The sequence below is a fragment of the Grampus griseus genome, assembly GCF_964374135.1.
Source record: "Grampus griseus genome assembly, chromosome: 14".
Classification (NCBI taxonomy): Eukaryota; Metazoa; Chordata; class Mammalia; order Artiodactyla; family Delphinidae; genus Grampus; species Grampus griseus.
The window spans coordinates 50909329-50933151 of NC_139008.1; the positions used below are offsets into that span (position 1 = coordinate 50909329).

The following is a 23823-nucleotide window of genomic DNA, read 5'->3' on the forward strand; positions in this document are numbered from 1 at the left end:
TGAGCCTGCACGTCCGGAGCTTGTACTCCGCAGTGGGAGAGGCCACAACAGTGAAAGGCCCGCGTACTGCAAAAAAAAAAAAAAAAAAAAAAAAAAAACTAAAGCTACAATGCAGTTTCTGTAGTCTTGCACACTGGGGGAAGTACAACGGAATGCTGAGTCAGAAGCAAATGTACAGACTCATAGCTGACTAGAGGTTCCGTGGAATGCATTCAGTGCTTCAGAGCTTCAGAACTCAAGATTTAAGGCCAGATGCATACTACTGAGGGTCCCGACTCAGAATGTCATCTGTAGAGTAGATATGCAAAAATTTTAGCAGAATGATATCCTCTTTGATACTTTTCTTGATTGTTGCAATATTTCAATTTAATTGTCATAATGTACACTGAGGATGTGAACGACCTCAAAATGCCTCAACACGCGCACCAGCAATAAAGCAAGTTGCAAAATGAAGTAAAGCAGTAATTATGATCGTCCTCATCCCCGGTAACCAAGAGAAACTTCTCAAGGGTCAGATTATTCCAGCTACCTCCTGAATGCCCCAGAGACCTCTCTACACACTTTGAGTACTCATTATGTTCTGTAAGAAGGCCTTCTATGGAAGTGCAAGGAGAAACTTTATAGTAAAGTCTCTAAACCTTAAAATGCTGCCATATAACTTTGGGGGTAGTCTGTGCCTTTAATCCTGACAACTGCCACGCCCAAGAATAGGCAGGAGCACGGACAGCCATGCATGCACTAAGTGACCCTGCCCCTGCGCCACAGTCATTGGAGCAAAGGTGGATGCCTACGCAAATTCAGCTCCAGAAGGTTGCTTACTGGGGTGGAATGCACAGGAGTCTTATAAAAGATGTCACTTGGCAGGTGAGGCGCCATCATGATCTGTAGCATGCACAGGAGAGCAGAGGGAGAGTAACAAGGAGAAGCAGAGAACAAGGTCCCACTTCTCAGAGAGAGGCCCACAGGGAGCTGCCCTGGGTGGTCTGAAGCCGTCTCCAGACCTTCCCAAAGCTCAGCCACAAAGTCCGAAGCCGGGGTTCTCTGAGACACTCTGCTCCCCTATCATGAGGTACCCTTTTCAGTTCCCATAGTTTCCACAGGTCTGTTTCTTCCTCCAAAGAGCCTTGATTACCACCAGCCTGATACAGTCCTTACTCTCTAAATAAGGCACTAAGTTCTCTTGGGCAATTTTTCAGATCCTCACCTTGTGCCCCCCAAGGATTCTCATCTTGTCTATGAAGGAGCTGGACTACATCTGTGTTTTTCAATGTGTTTTATGTCATCTCCCCCTCCTTCCCCCCCGCCCCCAGTTAAATTCTATGCAGGACCCAATACATCAGACCGATGGCAGCTGAGCCACTCGGGCTGGAGGAGGGACAGGGATCTGGCTCAGGCCCCGTGGAAGGCAGTGCTCCCAGGAACACTGTCGGAAACCCTGAGCGCAATGTTCTGTGGGGCCCCTGGCTCTGCCTGGGATCTCATCCTCCAGGGAAGAGCAGCTTCACATGAGCCGCCCCACATGCTGGCCCAAAGGAGGAGAGAGACGAGAGGGTGAGGACCGACACTTAAGCCGAGACCAGGAAGCGCGGGCAAGACCAGCCGTCGAGCAATGGCCATGACCTAAACCCAAGGCTTCCTCTGGGAGAGCAAACTCCTGGATGCAGGTGCCAGAGGGAGGCTGAGGTAAGCTGCAGTCCACAGCTCAGTGGTCAGACAGTGACACCCCAGAGAGCACCCATGCCTCTAATCAGCAGGCTGCAAAGACCAATAAACTGCTTTTCACTTTGGGATCTGGCTTATACACAGTGGTTAAGGGGAGAAAGAGGAAGTGACCAAGGCAGCAGGCTGAGCTGTAGAGGATCAGGGTCTCCACCACTCAAGACCCCTCAACCCAGGACCCACTCGGTCCTGTTGGCCTTCCGTTTGGGGTTAACCATGATCCTTATCTGACCACAAATGAAAGAAAAAAAAAAAAAGAAAAGGAAAAAAACTCCACATAGAGACTTTTAAGGACACAAACCTAAATGAAGAAAGAAAGGGGGTCTAGAGAGAGAACAGCTTTTAAAAGCAAATTCCAGAGTTGAGACATTGCCCGGGGACTCATTCAGTGGCATTAATGACTCCCACAAACACATGATCTCTCAACATCCCTTTAGACTGAAGACTATCTTCTTCAGAATTATGAAGTTCCTTCAGACATTGCTTAAACAAGTCTTCATTTACTTGACGACACGAAGTGTTGTTAGACCAACAGATCATTCACAAAATTTTTACAAGGATGAAATAAGAACTCTAGTAGCTTTAAAAAAAAATTGCAAAATAAGCTACTTCATGAAATACGCTGGAGGAAAAAAGTTAAAAAAAAAGTTAATCACAATAATTAATATTTGTTATGATGATGATGATTGAGATAATGCCTAATGTTTATTAAAATGGCTACCTTTGTTAAGCACTTAATATGCATTTAACCCTCACAATAACACTAATATAAAAATAGTGCAATTAGCACAGGCTATGCTTATGCTGCTGGTCCAGAGAACACACTTTGAGAGCCAGTGCTTTACAGACTACAGGGTCTGTCTTTTCTCTTCCTCCCCTTTGTCTCTGAGCTTCATCTTGGACCCAGGTAGGACGGTAGTAGAAGCACGTGTCCCAGTCTCACACACCAGTGTGCTGGTCCACAGGCCAGGCACCACCACAGTCCAAACAGCCAGACTGAATGCTGGCCACCCCACATGGCTTTTTCTTTCTTCCAAACAAAAGATACCAGAAATGCCAAATAAGTCAGCTGTTCACAGACCAAAATACATTTTCAAAATACTTATTTTTAAGGAGCAACAATGTTCTAGGAATAATTTATAATACCAAAATGGATAAACAAAATGAACAGTCTTATTTGAACTAGAAAAATATCCTTGCACTGGCAAAACGTGATTAAATACTTCATCAACCTTATCAGAATTAAGCAAAATGAATGGCAATTAATGTCTTCAACTACTACTGGCTTTGAAAAGGCCCATATCAGGTAACAAGGCAGTGAAAAGGGAAAAATGCTAACACTTTCTAAGTGGTGACTCTGCTGAGACGGACGATTATCCCGGAAAGGAGTTTATATTAACACCACTTAATTAACCCTATTTCCTATTTAACAAGTGGGTACTTAAATCACTTTCCAGAGTGCAGGTCAATGGTGATGCCCTGGTTCAAACACAGGCCTTTCTGCCTCCAACGCCCAAATTCTTTCCACTATATCATACACAAAAAATTCCTCCAATAAATGTTTAGGGAATTATCAAAATGTAGGACTAGACAGTTCATTAGAGATGTGCTAATTCAACACCTCATTTAATAGATACTGATAAGATTTAAGAGATAGGAACATATGTGGTAAACAATCCCCAGAGATGGCCACCAACAATTCCTCCCCTCCTTCACATAAGCACACTGCTCATCCCATCAAGATGAGGAGCTGGGCTTCCCTGGTGGCGCAGTGGTTAAAAATCTGCCTGCCAATGCAGGGGACACGGGTTCAAGCCCTGGTCCGGGAAGACCTCACATACTGCGGAGTAACTAAGCCCATGCGCCACAACTACAGAGCCTGCGCTCTAGAGCCCGTGAGCCGCAACTACTGAAGCCCGTGCGCCTAGGGTCCATGCTCTGCAACAAGAGAAGCCACCACAATGAGAAGCCCGTGCACTGCAACGAAGAGTAACCCCTGCTCACCGCAACTAGAGGAAGCCCGCACGCAGCAGTGAAGACCCAACGTGGCCAAAAAATAAATAAATAAATTTATTTTTTAAAAAAAAGAAAGAAAGAAGAGGAATCTATTTCTTCTCTCCTGACCTTGTGATTTGCTGACCAATAGAATATGGTGTCGGAGTCTGGCAGCTCCAGATTCAGCCCTTAGGAAGCCTAGCATCTTCCAGTGTCATGCTCTCTGGGAAGCCAGCACCATGCTGTAAGGGAGCTCAAGCTAGACAACTAAATGAAAGATGCCTTGTGAAGAGAGAGATGCATCGTGGAGGAGGACTGAACATGGATGGGAGTGAAACCCTCTTGAGCTTACCAGCCCAGTGGGTATCTGAATGCATCCAAATGAGTGACCCAGTCAACGCCATGTAAAGCAGAAAAACTGCCACTTAGATTTTCTGACCCATGGAATTATGAAAAGTTTCGGGCTAGCTGGTTACACAGCTAACTGCTGGTTACATAGCTAACTGAAACATGAGGTTAACTGACGTGCCCATAGTCAAGAATCAATACTAAGGACTGAAATCTAAGCCCCCGGAATTCTAGCCCTGGCCACCTGCCACTGTAGCCCACCAGGTAAACTGACACACGAACGGAGCACCCCAAAGACCGAGTGACCTTTGGGCTTTGCCACAATATCCCATAAAGAAACAGATCTGAACAAAATGACTGTACTCATTTGTTCACACCTCAGCTCTGCAGGACCGTCTGTGTTCCCCTCACCTATGGCTGCTTACATTTTGACACATTAATTTCTCATTACAAACCCCCTGAGGATAGGGACAGGCAATCATCACCCTTGTCTGTGTCTCTAGTGCCTAACCCAGGGCCTTGCACGCCAGGGATAAACGAAGATTTGCTGACACCTCACATATGAAAAGAATTAGACTAGTCCTCATGCCAAAGAATTATGAGACAAAGAACAAACAAGACACTCAGGCCAAGTCCCTCTAACACTATACAGAATGTCACTGTAAAATATTAAATAATTACTGACGGCCCATGACATGCATAAAGTGGTCTTTTCCCAAACACTTTGACAGCACTGTCTTTTATTATTACTCTGATACCCACAAGAAACTCTGTCAAACAGATAGGAATAATAGCACTACCCCACAGCTGAAGAAATGGATGCTCAGAGGGGTAACACAATTCACCCAGTCATCCACATTTCACAAGTGAAGCCACAACATGGTATCAGGAACGCTGATCAAAAGTCTGATGCTAATTTCATCTTCTACAATCCCTTCCTCAAAAACCTGAGGATCTAAATTTCAAGAAGTACTATAAAAGAACCTAGAGTCATATGATTAGAATATCGAGAATCACAGAAACTTAGGACAAGACATGATCTCAGTACTGATCCATAAGAGACAGTGAATTTTTCAGGTCATGAAAAGTGGGATGCCAGACCTGGCGCATGCCTTGCCAGAATCTATATGACGCTACATCTTTGTGAAACAAACAGCATAACATTCTTCCTCATCTCAGCTCACACTTGCAAAACACAGTACGTGCCTGTCTGCTGTGTATGGTCACTACTGCAAACTCATTCTTTACTTGGTGTTTCTAGTAGTCTTAAAATCAGAATGTTATTGTCACATGCTACGCACATGCATCAAAGTGACCTATGCAATGGCCTTGTTTCCTATATTACTTAATCCTGGGTATTACAAGAGGTTACTACCAGAGACACATCGAAAAGGCCAACAAGAATAAATGAACACTGGGCTTTCCTGGTGGCGCAGTGGTTGAGAGTCCGCCTGCCGATGCAGGGGACACAGGTTCGTGCCCCGGTCCGGGAAGATCCCACGTGCCGCGGAGCGGCCGGGCCCGTGAGCCATGGCCGCTGAGCCTGTGCGTCCGGAGCCTGTGCTCCGCAATGGGAGAGGCTGCAACAGTGAGAGGCCCGTGTACCTCAAAAAAAAAAAAAAAAAGAATAAATGAACACTGTGCATCCTTACAACATTTGGCTAATGACTGGACTGTTGCATGTGTGGGCTGTTCAGTGAAATATCATTTCCATTCCCAGGGATTCTGGGATGCAAGGACCCTCTGTTAATCACCACCCTACATCTCACTTCCTCAACCGCACATCCCCAAAACTCACAGTAACAATAACAGTTAGGAAAGGTGTGTAGGAAGTACAGTAACTGTTAAAAACACTGTGACTTCAAGGACTTTGTCCCAGTCGAACCCTCCAGCCTTTACTGCTAGGACCATGGCTGGGCTGGGGCCCCAAAGCCGTGCAAGGACCAAAGGGACCCTCACTCTCAGCCCCTCGCTTCCGCTTCTGGAATCTGGAAGTGAAGCACGCCAGAGGCAATCTTGTGTCACTGACAATGCTTTCTCTGAGGCCACTGCGGATAGTTTGGGCTGTTCTGTTTTCTGCCGCTGTGGTTAACGGTGGTGTTTCCCGGCGAGGAGAACTATAAGGCAGAGCAATCTAAACATCCACAGGCTAACAGGCTATGGGTGAGGGCATACACACAACTCCCAGGCAAGCAAACACCGGCATTTAGCACGTCACGATGACCTAGGAATGAGCCAGCGATTTTAAAAGCACTCTGGCTGCTGTGCTTCCTTGGATCACGACATCTGCAGAGAGGTACTTTACAAAACACAGAACAATTATGCCCTCTACAGCCCTCAAAGAGAATCCAAGGAACGTACTGAGTTCTTGTATCTGTGAAAAAGCTGAATCTACTTTCCTACGAAGAATTATTTTTGACACCAGAAGAAGTTAATAACATACACATGTGCTTTGTATGTATGTTGGAAAAAATTAGCATATCATGGTCTAACACTAAGGTGTTACTTAAAATATGATGATGTCCAAAGAATTAACATCATTGTACTGGAATAATTTACTTTCCTGAAGGCCAAATAGAAGCAAACTCTATACATTGTCATTTTGGCAATTTTCAAAAGAATTACTTAAAATATTTTCAAAGCGAAACTGTGGACTCCTTAAAGGAGAAACAGGTTGAGATGCAATTTTTTTTTAACAAAAGAAATAAACCACAAATTGAAGATTACAACATTCTCTGTCTGGGACTGAAAAAAGACCAGTAAGAAATAACTCTAAGCTTGAGTGACTTTCCTGTTTCCCATAAGCCACGAGGAAAGACATTTCTCATCTTTCTAATAGGGAAAGTGAGGGATACCAGGCACCTCGGAAATACTCCGGATTACTCAAGGTAGATACATAACAAGCAGACCACAGGTCCTTCTTCTTGGGAAATGTGGCTGGGAACAGTATGTTGTAAGAGCATGGGTAGATATAGATATAAATAATTGGAGAATATATATAACACGGACAACAGAAGCTGTGCATAGCAGTCAAAGGAACAAAGTGAGAGGGTAATCGATGCAGGAAAAGTTTAGATGTTGTGTGAAAATAAAAGAGCGTCTTTGATCAAGCCTGGAAAAAGCTGATGAGCATAGACTACAGAAGAAAAGGTGAGAGGGAAAAGGAAGAAAGAAAACCACAGGCCAGATCACTGCAGAAAATGCAAATGCATCGGTTTCATAGGAATAGGTGGGCCATGTTCCCAAGTTCCAAGATGAAAATATGGGTCAAAGTTAAAGAGGAAGGGGGAGAATAGTTATCAGAGTGCCTTGAATTGAGCTGGAGAGTTTAGATTAGGTCTGATTAAACAAAAGGAATTACTCTGATCGCTTAAGCAAGGAAGTGACAGGGTGCAAACGGTGTTAAGAAAACATTATCCTGGCACTTGTCTGGATGCACTGGAATGGCAGGACAAGAAAGGCATAGAGATCATCCAGAGATCAGTGCAGAAACGTTAACGACAAGGATAATAAAGGCTTGAATTTATAAGAAAAGGAGAGAGAAGATGCAAGTCCAGTACACTGTGTTGAGAATGGATGCAGGAAAGACAGGGAAACAGCATAATTTGGCGAGCCCAGGATGTGAGGGTAGAGCCAGGGACATTCAAAGCAAAAGCCAATTTAGAAGAAAATGTGATAAACTGAATTCTTAGTGCAAAGTTTTAGGGATCAGTTTAGGCAGAGACTTCAGGGAGGCAGGTGGAGAGTTGAAACTGAAAAGAGGGTGAGAAGCCAGGGCTGTATTTAAACACTTTCTAATCGTTCCCAAAAAGAATAGATGTGCTAATACACATGGGGAAGGACTGGGGAAGAAGCCCAGAAAACTGGGTGTCTGGCCAGGGAAGCAGAGAGAACACTTGGAAAAGGAAGTTTCATTTCAAGTCCAACAAGAACGTTGTTTCAAAGTCATCAACACTCAGAACAAATGCTCTCACTGGAGTGAGAAGGTCCCTGAAAACTTTAAGCCTGATGCAGCATTTAATTGGGTGACGGCCGGTACACTTTTATGAATTGTATTCCAAATCTATCAAGTACTCAGCACACATTTAGTTGAAGAGTTCCCAGCGTGAGCAACGTAACAGAACAGATACTGTGCAGTAGGGAAGGAAGAGCAGCCGACTGTAGTTGGTGTGCGTGTCATCACCACTGGGAAAACTCGTAGGGATCCTGTGTGATTTTAAAACTTCAAGCTCGCCCAACAAATAGACAAAATTAAGAAGCAACTGGAAGATGAAGAGTTTAAGTTCTGGGGGAAGAAATACAGAGCTACTTCTTTCACCGTGGAAAGTTTCACAAAGACAAATGCCTTTGTAAAAACATTCTCAGGGTTAAAGGTTGCACACCCGTCCTTCAGATTTATTTCTACTAAAGAATGTAACCATTTAAAACTTTTGTGATTTATTGTGTTAGGACACTTCAGTTTTAGTCTTTCTCAAAATTTAATAGAGTCATTAACTAGAACTCGACTGATATGAAAATATTTGCATAAATCTTTTTTTCAATACACAAAATCAGTGCATCTATTTCCAAATGAGTGCTGATGACAAACTCCTACATTCCCCTTTAGGTAAATGAAAAACCTAGGGCACAGAATTTAAGTTATTCACTGAGGCAAACCAGCAAGACAAAAGCCCATTTGCTATTCAACTTTCTCTCTCTAGAAGTTCGAAGAGTTGCTCTTCACTTTTTATAAAGGGGAAATTACTGTCAATTCTTGGGCATATTTCTTTTTGCGGTTGTTCTAAGGAATGCTGAGACTAAGGTTAACTGAAATTCAGAGGAGATAAAACTATAATTGCTACAAAGGAATGGAACGAAAAACAGATAGTAGAGATGCGGGGAGATTTTTTTTAAATGTAAAATCTCTCCTCTCTTTGTTAACATTAATAAAATCTTAAATCTGTTACTTCAGATTTAGGGAATAACTCAGTCGTCATACCCCAAAAGTCCAGCACACCACACTCCCCCCAACCCCAGAATAAAAAGTGGACAACTATCAACAGCTAAAGTAAAAGCTTCAAGTCTCCTGGAGTGGGTGGGAAGGAGGAGGAGAAGGTCATTACACACTCCCTGTGGAAGAAGACAAAGCCAGATCCACATTCCAGGGAAATCTGGCTGGTCTGAGTTTTTCCTTAAGTACCGATTGGCCTGTCACTAAGCCAGGCTCTGTAATCTTCCTGCTAGGGAAGCCATGAATCCCTTCTAATTAATCAAGCCCTCCCAACAAAAATTTTCCCACCCACAATAAAGTGGGCTGTGGGAAGGGAAAGCAGCAGAGCAAGCTTTGTAGCCAAAAGAATTCTAGACTTTGGTGTAATACGTAACTAATCCAAGAAAACAGATGCAGGAAGCAGAGGAAATGATCTACAAACAAAGACAGACAATGAAGTAGGAACACAGTACTGCTCTGCTGGAACTCAAGTCGAAAATTTTAAATTATAAGATTGTAACTATAATTGCATGGGAGTGAGACCTGGCAACACTTTTAAAACACCTGTGAAGCGGGGAATGGATCCATAAACTTTTCAGAAGTAGATACCATGAATACTGATTTGATAGCTTCAACAATAATTTATTATTTAAATTTATTTTCTTCTTACTAAACTTTAATACATTATATATCCATGTCTATTTCTTGCTTCTACTTGCAAAGGAAATGGAGTTGCCTTGACCTTCCTAATTTACCGTGCCCTTGCAGCCGGTTTAACCCAAGGTAAACTTCATTGAAAGCTTACTCTGACAAGGTGCAAGGAAGCAAGAGTACAGAAGGATGCACTGATTCAGACCCATGCTGTCCAATTCAGCTGCTACTACTACTACTACCTATGTGTGCCTCTAAGCAGTTGAAACATGGTCAGTAGGAATTGAGATGTGCTTTAAGAGATATATTTATATACTTAAATCTGCTTATGTAATATATAAATATTTCAGACTTTGCACACAATAAGGTCTTTGTTGCAACTATTCAACTCTGCCATTGTAGCGTAAAAGCAGCCAGGCACAATATATAAACAAATGGGAGTGTCTGTGTTCCAATAAAACTTTATTTACAGAAACAAGCAGCTCATCTGTGGGGTGTAACTTTCTGACCCCTTGTTCCCTAAAGAACTTATAATTATGGAAGTTCTAAAACACTGGGGTGGGTGCAGAGCTAGAATTAGGATCACGGAGGAGCCTGCTGCCACTACTACTTTAAGCTGAGAAAGCCTTCACTGGAGTTTAGGACACATCCTCCTGCCCTGGGCTGCAGTGGCCCAGAAGTCAAGAGACCCTGAAAGCTGGGGTTCCAAGGACTTATCTCATACACCACTGCCATTTCCTGAAATTCTGGCCTAGGAGGCAGTTATAAGAAAGAGGCGAAGGCCAGGGTCACAGCAGTGTTTTGTTTTGTTTTGTTTTGTTTTGTTTCGCTTTGTTTTTAAAAAGCCCTCTTCTATGCAGGAAGGTCAGAAGACCTTTCTTCATTTGAATAAGAATAACTTGTTTGCAGGGATAATTAATACCATTCCAAGGAAAGTCTCAGAATAAACAACTGAGATGCAAGTGGCAAATTGTTGGTATTCACCTGCTTTTCTGTTAGCTTGGAAACCGTGCTCTATCCAAGTATTTTTCAACCCAGATGGTCAAAAGTAAATGCATCTATATGAAAATTTGCATAAGTTAATTCCTTTTAACTTTTATTCATGTGATTTTTTTTATCATAGTAATCCATATACACAGATTAAAATGACCTATCAAAAACAGTCCTCTTCTTCCCCATCCTGGTTCCACCCTCAACCCAACTTTCACTCACCAGGAGACACCACACAGAACTTCATCTATGTCATCTGGTATTTACTAAATCGTTCTAAGTATTTTGTTTATACTGTAATCTTTTATTTCAGATTTAAACACTATCCATGGAAAATGAAAACATGATGTTTGCAACCCACCCGCTCACACATCTCCTTCCCCAGGCTTCCAAAATTTGAAGATCTCAACATATGAAGTGTTCAAAGCTGAGCCATGTAGTTATACCATGCTTACTTTTCTATCTTGCATAATCTTTTGTTTGCTTAGAATTAAGGAATAGTTTCCCATATTCCTACCACTAAATCATTCCCACACTCTGACCTACAGAAACTCCTCTCAATACATTTAAGTACATGTGGTATTTTATTCATTTCCTTTTTTGTTGGAGACATCTTTCATAGAACCATCTGTCCTGTTCCAATTGGACTGGTTACTCTCTAAGCATTATACACAACTGATCATCATGGGATTTGCTTAGGCCCTCACCTGCTGGATTCCCTATTTCCTGGATCCCAATCTCACCCTTCCTCTGCTCACCGTCCCATCTGGGAAAAATCATATCCTTCCTAAAATAGGGTACATTAGAAGAAAATTTCTTTTAGCCTTTGCAAGTCTGAAAATGCCTCTATTCCACCTTAACATGTGATTGAAAGTTGAGCTGTGAAAAGCATTCAGGGCTGGAAACTGAGGCAGGAGGTAGATGGGCCACAAGCCCCTCCCCCCGCCCCCCAGGGTAAGCAATTGGAGATTTGCTCCCTGTGAACCAATACTCCAAGATGAGAATAGCAGGACAATTGAGAGAAGAGGCTGGGCCCTGCCCAGATAGAAGATAAGAGACCACATATTTCTCATTCTCCAAGTCAAGGAAACTTGCTCGACTAGAAAGCTCCTTGGAGGTCAAAAAAGGAGGGGGGAGCCACCCCACAGTAAGAGGCCAACTACCCATAGGCCTCTTCGGTGGAATCCATCTTGGCTGAGAGATGCGCGCGCACACATGGGAGGATCCTGAGATGTTCCAAATACGGACTCAGAACCAGGCAAAGCAAAGTGATAGACCAAAGGAAACCCGGAAGAAATGCCCCATAAAAGTGATTCAAACTACCACGAGGGCGCGACTCTCTCTGAGTCCGCCAGCCCGTGTGTCTATCCACACATCCTCTACTCTTTTTTTTTTTCTCCTAATAAACACTTTACTTGTTTCACTACTTTCCGTCTTTGTAGGAACTCTTCTGCAAAGCCAAAGGGCCAGGGCCTTGTCACTGACCACTGGTCTAGTGGCTAGGTTTCTGTGCTTCACTGCTGCAACCCGACCTCAATCTCTGGCCGGGGAACCAAAACCCTGCTTCAAGCTGCTGCAGGCCGAGGCCACCCAAGATCAGAAACTATTATCCTCAGAATATCTAAGGAATTGTTCCCCTGTCCACAACTATAGCTGCTGAGAAGGCGGTTCTGAATCTGATCCTCTGTATGTGATCTGATTTTCTTCTAGGATCTTCTCTGAATTTCCGGTGTTATGAAATTTTAGGATGATGCACCTTAGTACAACTTGTTTTCCTTGCCTTTTTTAGGTGCACTCTCACAGAAACTTTCAAATAGTAACTTTGTGCCATCATTTCTAGTAATTTTATCGTATTACTTCTTTCATAATTTTCCTCTCCACCATCTTCTTTGTTTTCCTTTCTAGAACTTTTTCATATCAATTTCATATCAATTTGTTTTTCAAAATCAATTTTTCATATCAATACTGTACACCTCAAATTTTCTTGTATTATCTTCCCACTTTTTTAACTATTATCTTTTTGCTCTACTTTCTGGGCAGTATTCCTTATCCATCTTCCCATACTTTACTAAATTTTTATTTCTATCATATTTTTAATTTACAAGAGCTCTTACCTATTTTCAGGAATTTCCCTTATTCATAAAATCCTGAACGTGTCACATGGTTATAATAGTTTCCTTTTTTGCTTTGAGGATACTAATTATAATGTTTTTAAAAGTCTTTTCTTGCTTACTAGAATCTCTCTGATCTTCCAGTTTTGCTCATTTGCTTTTCTCTTTTTCAGTTCTCTGGTTTTCTGTTTCTCAAGTTTTCCTTAAATCTCTGGTGGTATCTTTTGTCCATTCATAATTAAGAACAGACAATAAATCTCTGACTGGAAAGTTTCTGTACATGGGTGGAACTTACTGACTGCTGGGCTTCAGGAATCCAGTGGGGGACTTAGATATCTGGTTGGGGGATGCCAGATGCAGGCCCTACTTATATCAGACAAGTAGACTTTAGGTTAAGTATGACTAGAAATAAAAAGAGATATTTCATAATAATTAAAGATTCTATTCAACAGAAAGAACAATCATAAATTTGTATATATGTGCTAATATAGCCTTAAGATATACAAAGCCAAGATCAATAAAAGGACAAATATACAAATCTAAAACCATAGTTGGAGATTTTAACACGCCTCTCTCAACTGATCAAACAAGTGGACAAAATATGAGCAAACACAAAGCAGATTTTTTACAACAGAATCAACAAACCTGACTTGAGTCGGATACACAGTTCAATGCACCTGACAAGCAACACTTTTTTCAAGTGTTTATAGAACATTAACCAAAATATCAATAGAGGAATTACGCTAAACAAAATGATTATGCTAATAACAAAATGATTATTAGAAAATTTCCAAAAACTTAGAAACTATACAATATACATCTGAATAAGCCATAAACAAAAATGAAACACAATGAAAATTAGAAAATATTTTGATTTGAATGGAAGCAAAATTCCCACTTTAACAGCATCTCTATCAAAACAAGAGGATACAAGTCAAGTAGGTACTTAGAGAGAAATTCATAGCTTTAAGTGCATATACTAGAAAAGAAGAACGGTTCCAAAATCAATGATTTAACCTTCCCCCTTAAGAAGCTGAAAAAAGGACAAATTTGCTCAAAGAATGTAGAAGGAAGGAAATAATAAAGAAATCAATAAAATAGAAAACAAGTACGCTACAGGAAAATAAAATGAAACCTGAATTTGGTTCTCTGAAAAGACTACTAAAAATAACAAATCCCTATCAGCACTAATCAATATCATTCCTTTGGAAAGGCAAATCAAAACCACAATGAGATATCACCTCACACCTGTTAGAATAGCTATTATGAAAAAGACAAGAGATAAATACTGGTGAGACTGTAGAGAAAAGGGAACTCTGGTGCATGGTTGGTGGGAATGTAAATTGGTGCAGCCACTAAAGAAAACATTATGGAGGTTAATCAAAAATTTTAAAGTAGAACTGCCACATGATCCAGCAATCCCACTTCTGGGTATATATCTGAAGGATATGAAATCACTATCTTGAAGAGATATCTGCACTCCGTGTTCACTGCAGCATTATTCACGATAGCCAAGACATGGAAACAACCTAAGTGTCTACTGACAGATGAATGAATAAAGAAAATATGGTATACACATGCAATGGAATATTATTCAGCCATAAAAAGGAAATTCTGCCATTTGCAGCAACACAGATAGACCTTGAGGACATTATACTAAGTGTAGTAACTCAGACAGAGAAAGACAAATAAATACTGTATGATTTCACTTATATGTGGAATCTTAAAACATCAAATTCATAGAAACAGAGTAGAATGGTAGTTGCCAGGGGCTGAGGGATGGGGTAAATGGGGTGATGTTGGTTGAAGGGTACAAACTTTTAGTTATAAGATGAGTAAGTTCCGGGGATGTAATGTACAGCATGGTGACTAGAGTTAGCAACACTGTACTGTATACTTGAGAGTAAAGCTCTAATGTTTTCACCATGACAACAACAAAATGGTAATTATGTGAAGTGAAGGACGTGTTAACTAAAATTACTGTGGTAAACATTTTGCAATTTATACATTTATCAAATCAACATATTGTACACCTTAGACTTACACAATGTTATATGTCAATGATATTTCAATCAAGCTGGAAAAAATATAATCACCCATTTGGAAGGTTCAAGCCTAGTTGTCAGAATATTTGGAAGCCAGGATAGCTGAGAGATGGCATCCTAATGCCTAAAAAGGGTAGGAGAGAGAGAGGAGTTGGGAATAAACTCATTCCAGTTAAGTCCGGAGTTGTGAAGAACTTCAACTTTCAGTTCTTTGTATCAGCTTAGCACATAAGACAAAGCTTGACACAGAAATAAGTACTCAATTTGTAGATATCCTCATATAATACTCTTTGGGTTTGTATGGGTAAGTTTGTCCACAATCTCTTGGAACAGGAGCTATTCAAGAGAGCTTTTCCTTCATCCTCTTGAGAAACTGTGGGTTTCATGAAAATGCAAAAAAAATCTCTGCTCGCTGACCAAGGGAAGCAGCATGGAAGCCTGCCATCCACCCAGGGCTTTGGCAGGGGCGGGGGGTGGGGGGCAGGGGAGGGAGAACAGCAAGGAAAATACTGGAAAATACTAAAAACACTAAGCTTGTGCCATACTCAGTTGTGGGTTGCAAAGTCAGACTACCCACAAGGTGGTGGAATCCCAAGCCCTGAAATGAATATAAACCTGGTCCAAAACCACCAAAATGCCAATGGCTCCAGCAGAAGTAAACTTGAAACCGCTCCACTGCTCTGCAGGGCTGAGCTCATAGGTCTTTCCACCCGTGTATTTCACACTTAGTAAATAACAGTGGAAATAACAGAACAATCTAAAAGAGGCTATAAAATAAACTACTTTAAGATTATGAAGGAGATAAAAGAAGGATATGGAAACATATTGAAAAAAGGGACAAGTATATATATAAAAAAAGAACTGGTAGAATTTGAATTAAAATAAAACAAACATAAATTCTCAAATGAAAAATACAGTCACTAAAAATAAACAAAGAATAGAATAAATACAGATTAAAAAGGAGAATAAATACTGATGACAAGCTTTTAGTAAACTGGAAGAGATCTGATAAAAAGCACTCTGAATGCAACATACAGACATAAAGAGAAGAGAAAAAGGAAACGGAAAATGGCCAAGCAGAGTTCATCAGAGCGGGCACGCGGTGACTGCAGCAAGAGCAGGTGTGCATGTCCCCTGTTGCCCATGACACCCTAGGGCAGTGCACAGCAATCTGGCTGGGCGGGATGTCAGACCTTCAGAATGGGATCCCACTGCTTGGGTTGTGGGCCTTTTAAACTGCATGATTAGGAAAGCACTTGTTCCTTGCCTGTGTGATCAGACAGAAGCAGGGACACCAACACAACATGATGTGTAGAATCTTCCATATAATGTGTCAGAACTCTGACTATCCCTAACCTGCTGGCTTGACACCCATGGTTGGGGTCACTCCCCCACCTGGCATGACCTGGGAGTTAGGTTCCAAGTCTTGCTGGTGCAGCTGTGAGATCAGGCAATCTCGTAGCAGAATTTACCACATCAGTATGTATGTCTTGGAAATCAATTGACCCAGCTCTGGCATAATTAGGGGCCTAGGGTCTAAGCTTTGTGGCTGACGAGGATTGTCTATCCGAATGGACCACAGCCAGTTTGGGCGAAGCTTTGCTAGAGGCCCAGTCCTTTTCTGAGCAGACAGCCTGCAGGCGCTCAGTCCTGGATGAGTTAACATCACCCTCTAGCACATAATAAACAGTTACGTTGGACTATTCAACAAACTTCGTATAAGAGTTCCAGAAGAAGAGATCAGAGAGAACAGAGAGGAGCAGTACTTGAAGAGAAAAAGGTCGAAATTTTCCAAAATTGATGAAAGACTTGACTCTTCCAAATGAAGATGTACATTGCATCCCAAGCCAGATAAATAAAAAGTCTGTATCTCAAGATTTCACAGTGAAACTATAGAATATCAAAGACACAAAATCTTAAGAGCAACCAAAGAGAACCAAGATATCTTGATAAGCAAGATAACAAAGAAAGAAATCACGATGGGCTGACAGTAGACTTCTTTGCTGACTAGTCTCCACAGATGCACCCCAGATTCTCCCCCTCCCTGTAAGCACAAGCTGCTTCTCCCACGGAGAGTTGCAGCTTCCCTGGAGCTGACCCTCTGAGTGCTCTGACCAACAGAATGCAGAGGAAACGCACGTGGGATTCTGAGCTCAGGCCTTCAAGGCACGGACAAATTACACTTTTTTCTTCTCGCAACTTTTGCTCTGGGACACCATCCCTCAAAACTCAGCCACCAAGCCAGGAGAGGAGCCCAAGCCACACAGAGTAGCCACCTGAATGAGAACTGAGGACAACAATTAACAGCCCCAGGTGAGATTCCAAGCACAGCCAGGATCAAGGGCCAGCCACATGCGCGGCCAGCTTTGATGTGCAGGCTGAACTCAGTCCCCAGATGACTGCAGCCCCAGCCAACATCAAGAGAAGAAACCGCCCAACTGATAGCAGGCGACCTACAGAATCCTGAGAGAGAATAAAATGGCTTCTGTTTTACGTCACTACGTTTTAAGGTGGTTTTAAAGCATCAACTGATAATTAAAACATTTCTCAGTTGCAATAAGAGATTTCAAAAGACAATGGAAAAATACCTTTAAAGTGCTGAGAGGAACTGATGTGCAACCTAAAATTCTAAAACAAACTTTACTTTCTAGAGGAAAACCAAAAGACATTTTTAGACAGACAGATTGTGAAAATTCACCACTTATAATCTCTCACAGAGAGGAATACTACATATAGAATATACAGATACTAGAAATAACTGTGAATAATGCAATTTATAAATATGTTGTAAATCTAAAGCACTGACTTGGTAAAGATAAGATACGACTACAACACTAAACAGTATCTGATCTGGTTAACCACTATGATTTCTCTGTTTCGGTGTTTTGAATTTCTGCTTAATTAAACACTAGCGCAGGGAAAATGCCCTAAAGAACAGGCATATGTGAAGCATCCTTCATACAATGGTTCCTCTCGAGACTGGATCTGCAGCTAGTTGGATGCAGGACTCTTGGATGCAGAACCTGGAGGGTCGACTGTACTCACTACCAATTCTTCCCCTCTCCTTCCCCACCACCCCTCACAGGTGACCCTCCCATTCCTCCACAACTGAGAAGGTCTGGGACCCAGCCATCAAGGGATAGAGAAGAGATGCTTACAAGAGAAAAGCAAAAGAGGGCAGCCAGGCAGGAGAACTCGCTCCTGGCGTTCACCCAGGCGCAGCATTTGCTGCCTGCTTCTTTACTTTTACATGCTTTGTCATAATCAAAAATGACGCCATGGACATACAATGTGAATAATACTTTTTAACATTAAGGACCAAGTTATGTCCCAAAGGCATCTTACAAAAGACTTTAAGCAAGAAACTCCCATGACCATATGAACTATTCATTTTCTCCCCCATCTCATTCTTAACATGCAAATTTTCAATCACCTACTTCAAATTTTCAGTAGTGTCCCAAATCTGAAGAGTAGAAGGAAAGTTCAGGGCTACTGTTTTCAATTAACACAGGACTCAGTTATATTAGAAAGTGATTAATCATTTTAAAGAAAGCTATTAAGCATTACTTACCTTAACAGCAAATTTCTTTGACGCCATGGCTTACTGATTCCAGAGTAATTACAGACCTTTAACAGAAGAAAAAAGAAAGTTAAAAAGTAGGTATATCAAAATTTCTTTCGATTTGTATATTATATAAGAGAAAGGTTGGCTGAATAATCAAATATCAACAGGTATTCTTACAAGATGAATGTTCACTTATAACTGGTCTTAACAAAAATATTATATTGAATTAACAGTTTACGAACTGCCCACAAAGAAAAGCACAGGCCCAGATGTATTCTACCAAATGTTTAAAGAACAATTAATACCAATCTTTCACAGACTCTTTAAAAGAAGCATAAGAAAAACTCAAATCATTCTAAGAGGCCAGTTACATCCTGATACCAATACCAAACAGAAACATCACAAGAAAGGAAAACTACACACTAGTATTCAACAAAATACTACAAACCAAAGCTAGCAACATATAAAAAGGATTATACACCATGACATTAGATTTATCTCAGGAATATAAGATTGGTTTAACATCTGAAAATCAGTATAATACACTATATTAATAGAATAAAAGAGAAAACACATGATTATCTCAAATTTAGAAAAAAATTGACAAAATCCAACACTTTTTTAATTAAAAAAAAAAAAATCCAACACACTAGGAATAGAAGGAAGCATCCTCAACCTGATAAAGAGCATCTGTGAAGAACCCACAGCTAGGGAATTCCCTGGCAGTTCAGTGGTAAGGACTCGGCACTTTCACTGCCAAGGGCCTGGGTTCAATCCCTGGTCGGGGAACTAAGATCCCACAAGCCGCACAGCGCAGCCAAAAAAACCAAAATAAAATCCACTAAGAAAAACCCACAGCTAAAACCATACTAAATGGTGAACGACTGAATGCCTCCTCCTCAAAGAGGAAAAAACAGAGATATCTGCTCTGTCACTTCCACACAGCACTGTATGTGCTGCACTGAGGTGCTAGCCAGGGCAATTAGGCAAGAAAAAGAAATAAATGGCATCCAGATTGGGAAGGAAGCGATAAAACTGTCCCTATCACAAATAACATGTTCTTATATGCAGAAAATCCTGAAGAGTTAAAAAAAAAAAAAAAAAAAAACTAATAGAATTACAAAGTATACGAAGTAAGGTTGTAAGATGTAAATATATTAAAAAGTCAATTATAGTTCTACATTCTGGCAATGAGTAATCCTGAAATGAATTTAAGAAAACAATTCTGTTTACAAGAACACCAGAAAGAATACTTAGGAAATTTTTTTTTTAAAAACCCCACAAGATTTATACACCAAAAACCATACATTATTATTGAAAGAAATTAAAAACTTAAGTAAATGGACAGTTATCCCATATTCATGGATTAAATTAACACTTAATTTTGTTAGGATAGCCATACTCCCCAAATTGATCTATAACACAATCTCTATCAAAACCCCAGCTGACTTTATAGAAATTGACAATCTTATCCTAAAATGCATATGAAAATACATCTATAGTAGCCGAAATAATCTTGAAAAAGGAGAACAAAATTGAAGAATTCATACTTCCCCATTTGAACACTTACTACAAAGTTAGAGTAATCAAGACAGTGTGGTACTGGCATAAAAGACAGACACATAGATCAATGGGATAAAACTGAGAGTCCCAAAACAGACCCTTACAGTTATGTTCAATTGATTTTTAACCAATGTGCTGTGACAATTTAATTGGGAAACAGTCCTTTCTACAAATGGTGCTGTTACAACTGGGTATCCACACTCAAAAGAATAAAGCTAGAACACTACATCACATTATATACAAAAATTAACTCAAAATGGATCAAAGACCTAAATGTAAGAGCTAAAACTATAAACTCTTAGAAGAAACCATAGGCATAAATTTTTGTGACCTTGCATAAGGCAATAATTTCTTAGACACGATACCAAAGGCACAAGTCACAAAAGAAAAAATCGGTAAATCAGATTTCATCAAAACTTAAAACTTCAGTGCTTTAAAGGACACTATCAAGAACCTGAAAGACAACCCACAGAATGGGAGAAAATATCTGCAAATCATACAACAAATAAGGGACTCATGTCCAGAAAACATAAAGAACACCTTAAAACAACAATAAAAAGATGAATAACCCAATTTAAAAATGAACAAAGGATTTGAATAGACATTTCTCCAAAGAAGACATACAAATGGCTAATAAGCACATAAAGAGATGCTCAAAATTACTAGTCATCAAGGAAATACAAATCAAAACCACAATGATATACCACTTTACACCCACTAGGATGGCAAAATACAAAAGACAAACAATAACAAGTGTTGACAAAGATATGGATAGATGAGAACTCTCATACATGGTTGGTGAGAATATAAAATGTTGCAGCCACTTTGGAAAACAGTGTAGCAGCTCTTCAAAAAGGTAAACACAGAGTTGCCATATGATTCAGCATTTCCACTCCTAGGTATGTACCCAAGGAAAATAAAAACATATGTTCACACAAACATTTATACAGGAATCTTCATAGCAGCATTATACATAATAACCAAAAAAGTGGAGACAACCCAAATGTCCATCAAATGATGAATGGGTAAACAAAATGTGATATTTGAGATTTTTCTTGTTTCCTGAGGTAGGCTTGTATAACTATATACTTAACAAAATGTGATATATACACACAATGGAATACTATTTGGCAATAAAAAGGAATCAGGTTCTTCTACTCCCTTTTACTGAGCTCCGCCAGGCAACTGCCCTCTCCCACCTTGCAGAGCCTAGAGAACTATGTTCTGGAGAGGGTAAAACAGAGGATCTCTGGTCTGGAGAACACCAGGCAGCATAAAGTGGGGGGTACCCTACTGGAAAAAAGAGAAATTAAGGGGCATCCCACATGCCCCCTGTGATGGTTAATTTTATGTGTTGACTTGTCTGGGCTAAGGGATGCCCAGATAATTAGTAAACATTATTTCAGGTGCGTTTGTGAGGATGCTTCTGGAAGAGATTAGCATTTGAATTCGTGAACTGAGTAAAGCAGATGGCCCTCCCCAATATGGGTGAGCATCATTCAATCCACTGAGGGCCCAAATAGAACAAAAAGGTAGAGGAAGGGTGAATCCAAGATCTCTCTGATTTGGGACATCCATCTTCTTTCCTGCCCTTGGACACTGGCACTCCTGGACTTGGACTGAATCACACCACTGGTTTTTCTGGGTCTCCAGCTTGCAAACAGTATATCATGGGACTTCAAGGCCTCCAAAATCTCATGAGCCAACTCTTTTCATAAATACACATATATATATACATATACGTGTGTGTGTGTGTGTATCTTCTATCGTTTCTGTTTCTCCGGAGAAGCTTGACTAACACACCCCTCTATCCTGCCTTAGTCTCCAAATAGGAGACTGAAACCTCCTCATGCAGGGAACTGGATCTAAAAGTACGGACATCAGGGGTTCCCCAGGCAAACAGCCAAGACAGATGGCTCTAAAGTGAAGGCCACACCCACAAGCCCCACATCTGTGTGCAGAACTAACTCCCATCTCTTTAGTGTTCCACTCTCAAATACACTTAAGCAATCAGGAATCACCTAGCATGTAAGGAACGACTCTATCATGAAAGGAAACAAAACAAACAGAAAAAAAACTACTTGGCTGAAACCTAGACTATGCAAGGAGAAAGAAATATTTTTAAAGAAACTATCACTAATATCAGTGGGATAGGAGATACTACATCTATAAGGCAATAATTTTTTTAAAAAAAGAAACTTGTAGAAAACAACAAATTAAAGCTATGATAGCTAAAATTAAAAAACTAAATAGAAGGTCCAGAGGATCATATTGAGTAAGTCATCCAGAAACTTCAGCAAAAATAAAGAGGATGAAAAATAAGAGAGAATAAATTAAAAATTAAAGACCAGTATAGGAGAACCAACATGTAAAAATCAGGATAGAAGCAGATCCATATAAGGGTGTATATCACAGTAACATTTCAGGCACTGATGACAAAAAGAATCGGTGGTAAGAGAATATCTGGCTCCAAACTACCCAAAACAACTCTGGAATCTAAAAGGCAATGGAAAAACAGCCTAAAAAACCTGAAGAAAATTATTTTCAAACACCAAATGCATTTAAACACGAGGCAGGGGTAAAAGCATTTTTAGGCATGCAAGGTCTTTAAAAATGTATGTCCTGTGCATTCTTTCTCAGGAAGCTACTAAAGATGTGCTTCACCAAAAGGACGAAATTGACCCAAAAAAAGGGAAGATATAGGAAAAAGGAAGGCTGAGATAGGCAAAAGGCAAAGGAAACCCCAGGATCTGGTGAAAGCAGATCCCTGCATGAGACTCATGGGCTAGACAAGCAGAGTACCATCAGTCCAGGACAGAGCCGGTTGTGAGGCTCCAGGAGAGGCCTCTTCAGGAAGTGCCTACATGCATGCAGATGAATTTTAGACAACCAGTGCAGAATATGAGATTGAATTAGGACAGCTGCGCGGAAAGCTAAGCAATTGAATAATACAAGGCAATTACTGATTCCAGGATAAACAAAAATTATGCAGAAAATAAAAATTAAAAAGTATTTCATAGACAGCTCAGCATTTATAGTCATGATAACAAACACTAAATATTGACCTAAACAATATTGTGTTTTCAACAATATTAAGAGGATGGGAAATGTGTGTGTATGTATGTAGTAGGGACAAAGGGGTTAAAGGGAGCTCCCTTTAATGCTAACTGAATGTTTTAGAAGCAAAGCCTAAAACCAATAATAACAACAACAACAACCTACACAACCACAACTAATAAAAAAGCAGAAATATAGCAAGAAATTTAGTGATAAGGACCCAATTCTTTTTTTTTTTTATTGTAGTTGATTTACAATGTTGTGTTAATTTCTGCGGGACAGCAAAGTGATTCAGTTATACATATATATACATTCTTTTTCATATCCTTTTCCATTATGGTTCATCACAGGGTATTGAACATAGTTCCCTGTGCTATATAGTAGGACCTTTTTATTTATCCATTCTATATGTAATAGTTTGCATATGCTAACCCCAAATTCCCCGTCCGTCCCTTCCCCACCTCCCACCTCCCTTTGGCAACCACAAGTCTGTTCTCCATTGATAAGGACCCAATTCTTAAGTGCTAAACTCTGCTCCAACCTGAAGAGCAAGCTGGAGAGAGCTGCTGTTGAGGAAGGAATAGGATGGGAAGGATGCCATAACTCTCAAGCCTCGTGCGTGGAACTATCTGCCGTTTAGATCATGCGTACGGACACTTTTAGAGCAGCACGGTCCAACAGAAATACAATGCAAAGCACATATGTAATTTTAAAATTTCTAGTAGCTGCATCTAATAAAAAGGTAAACAGAAACAGGTGAAATTAATTTTACTAATATGTCTTATTTAACCCAATAAATCCATCATGTTA

General features: G+C 40.5%; 1 protein-coding gene across 1 annotated transcript in view; it reads right to left on the bottom strand.

The window, feature by feature from the left end:
- SLX4IP (SLX4 interacting protein) overlaps window positions 1-23823 on the bottom strand; it is a gene marked incomplete at its 3' end in the record, with an annotated part of 181168 nt that overhangs the window by 144340 nt on the left and 13005 nt on the right. The window contains 1 exon segment of the mRNA XM_082670713.1: window positions 18400-18455. Within this exon segment, the coding sequence (XP_082526839.1) occupies window positions 18400-18426 (27 nt within the window). The 5' untranslated portion in view covers window positions 18427-18455.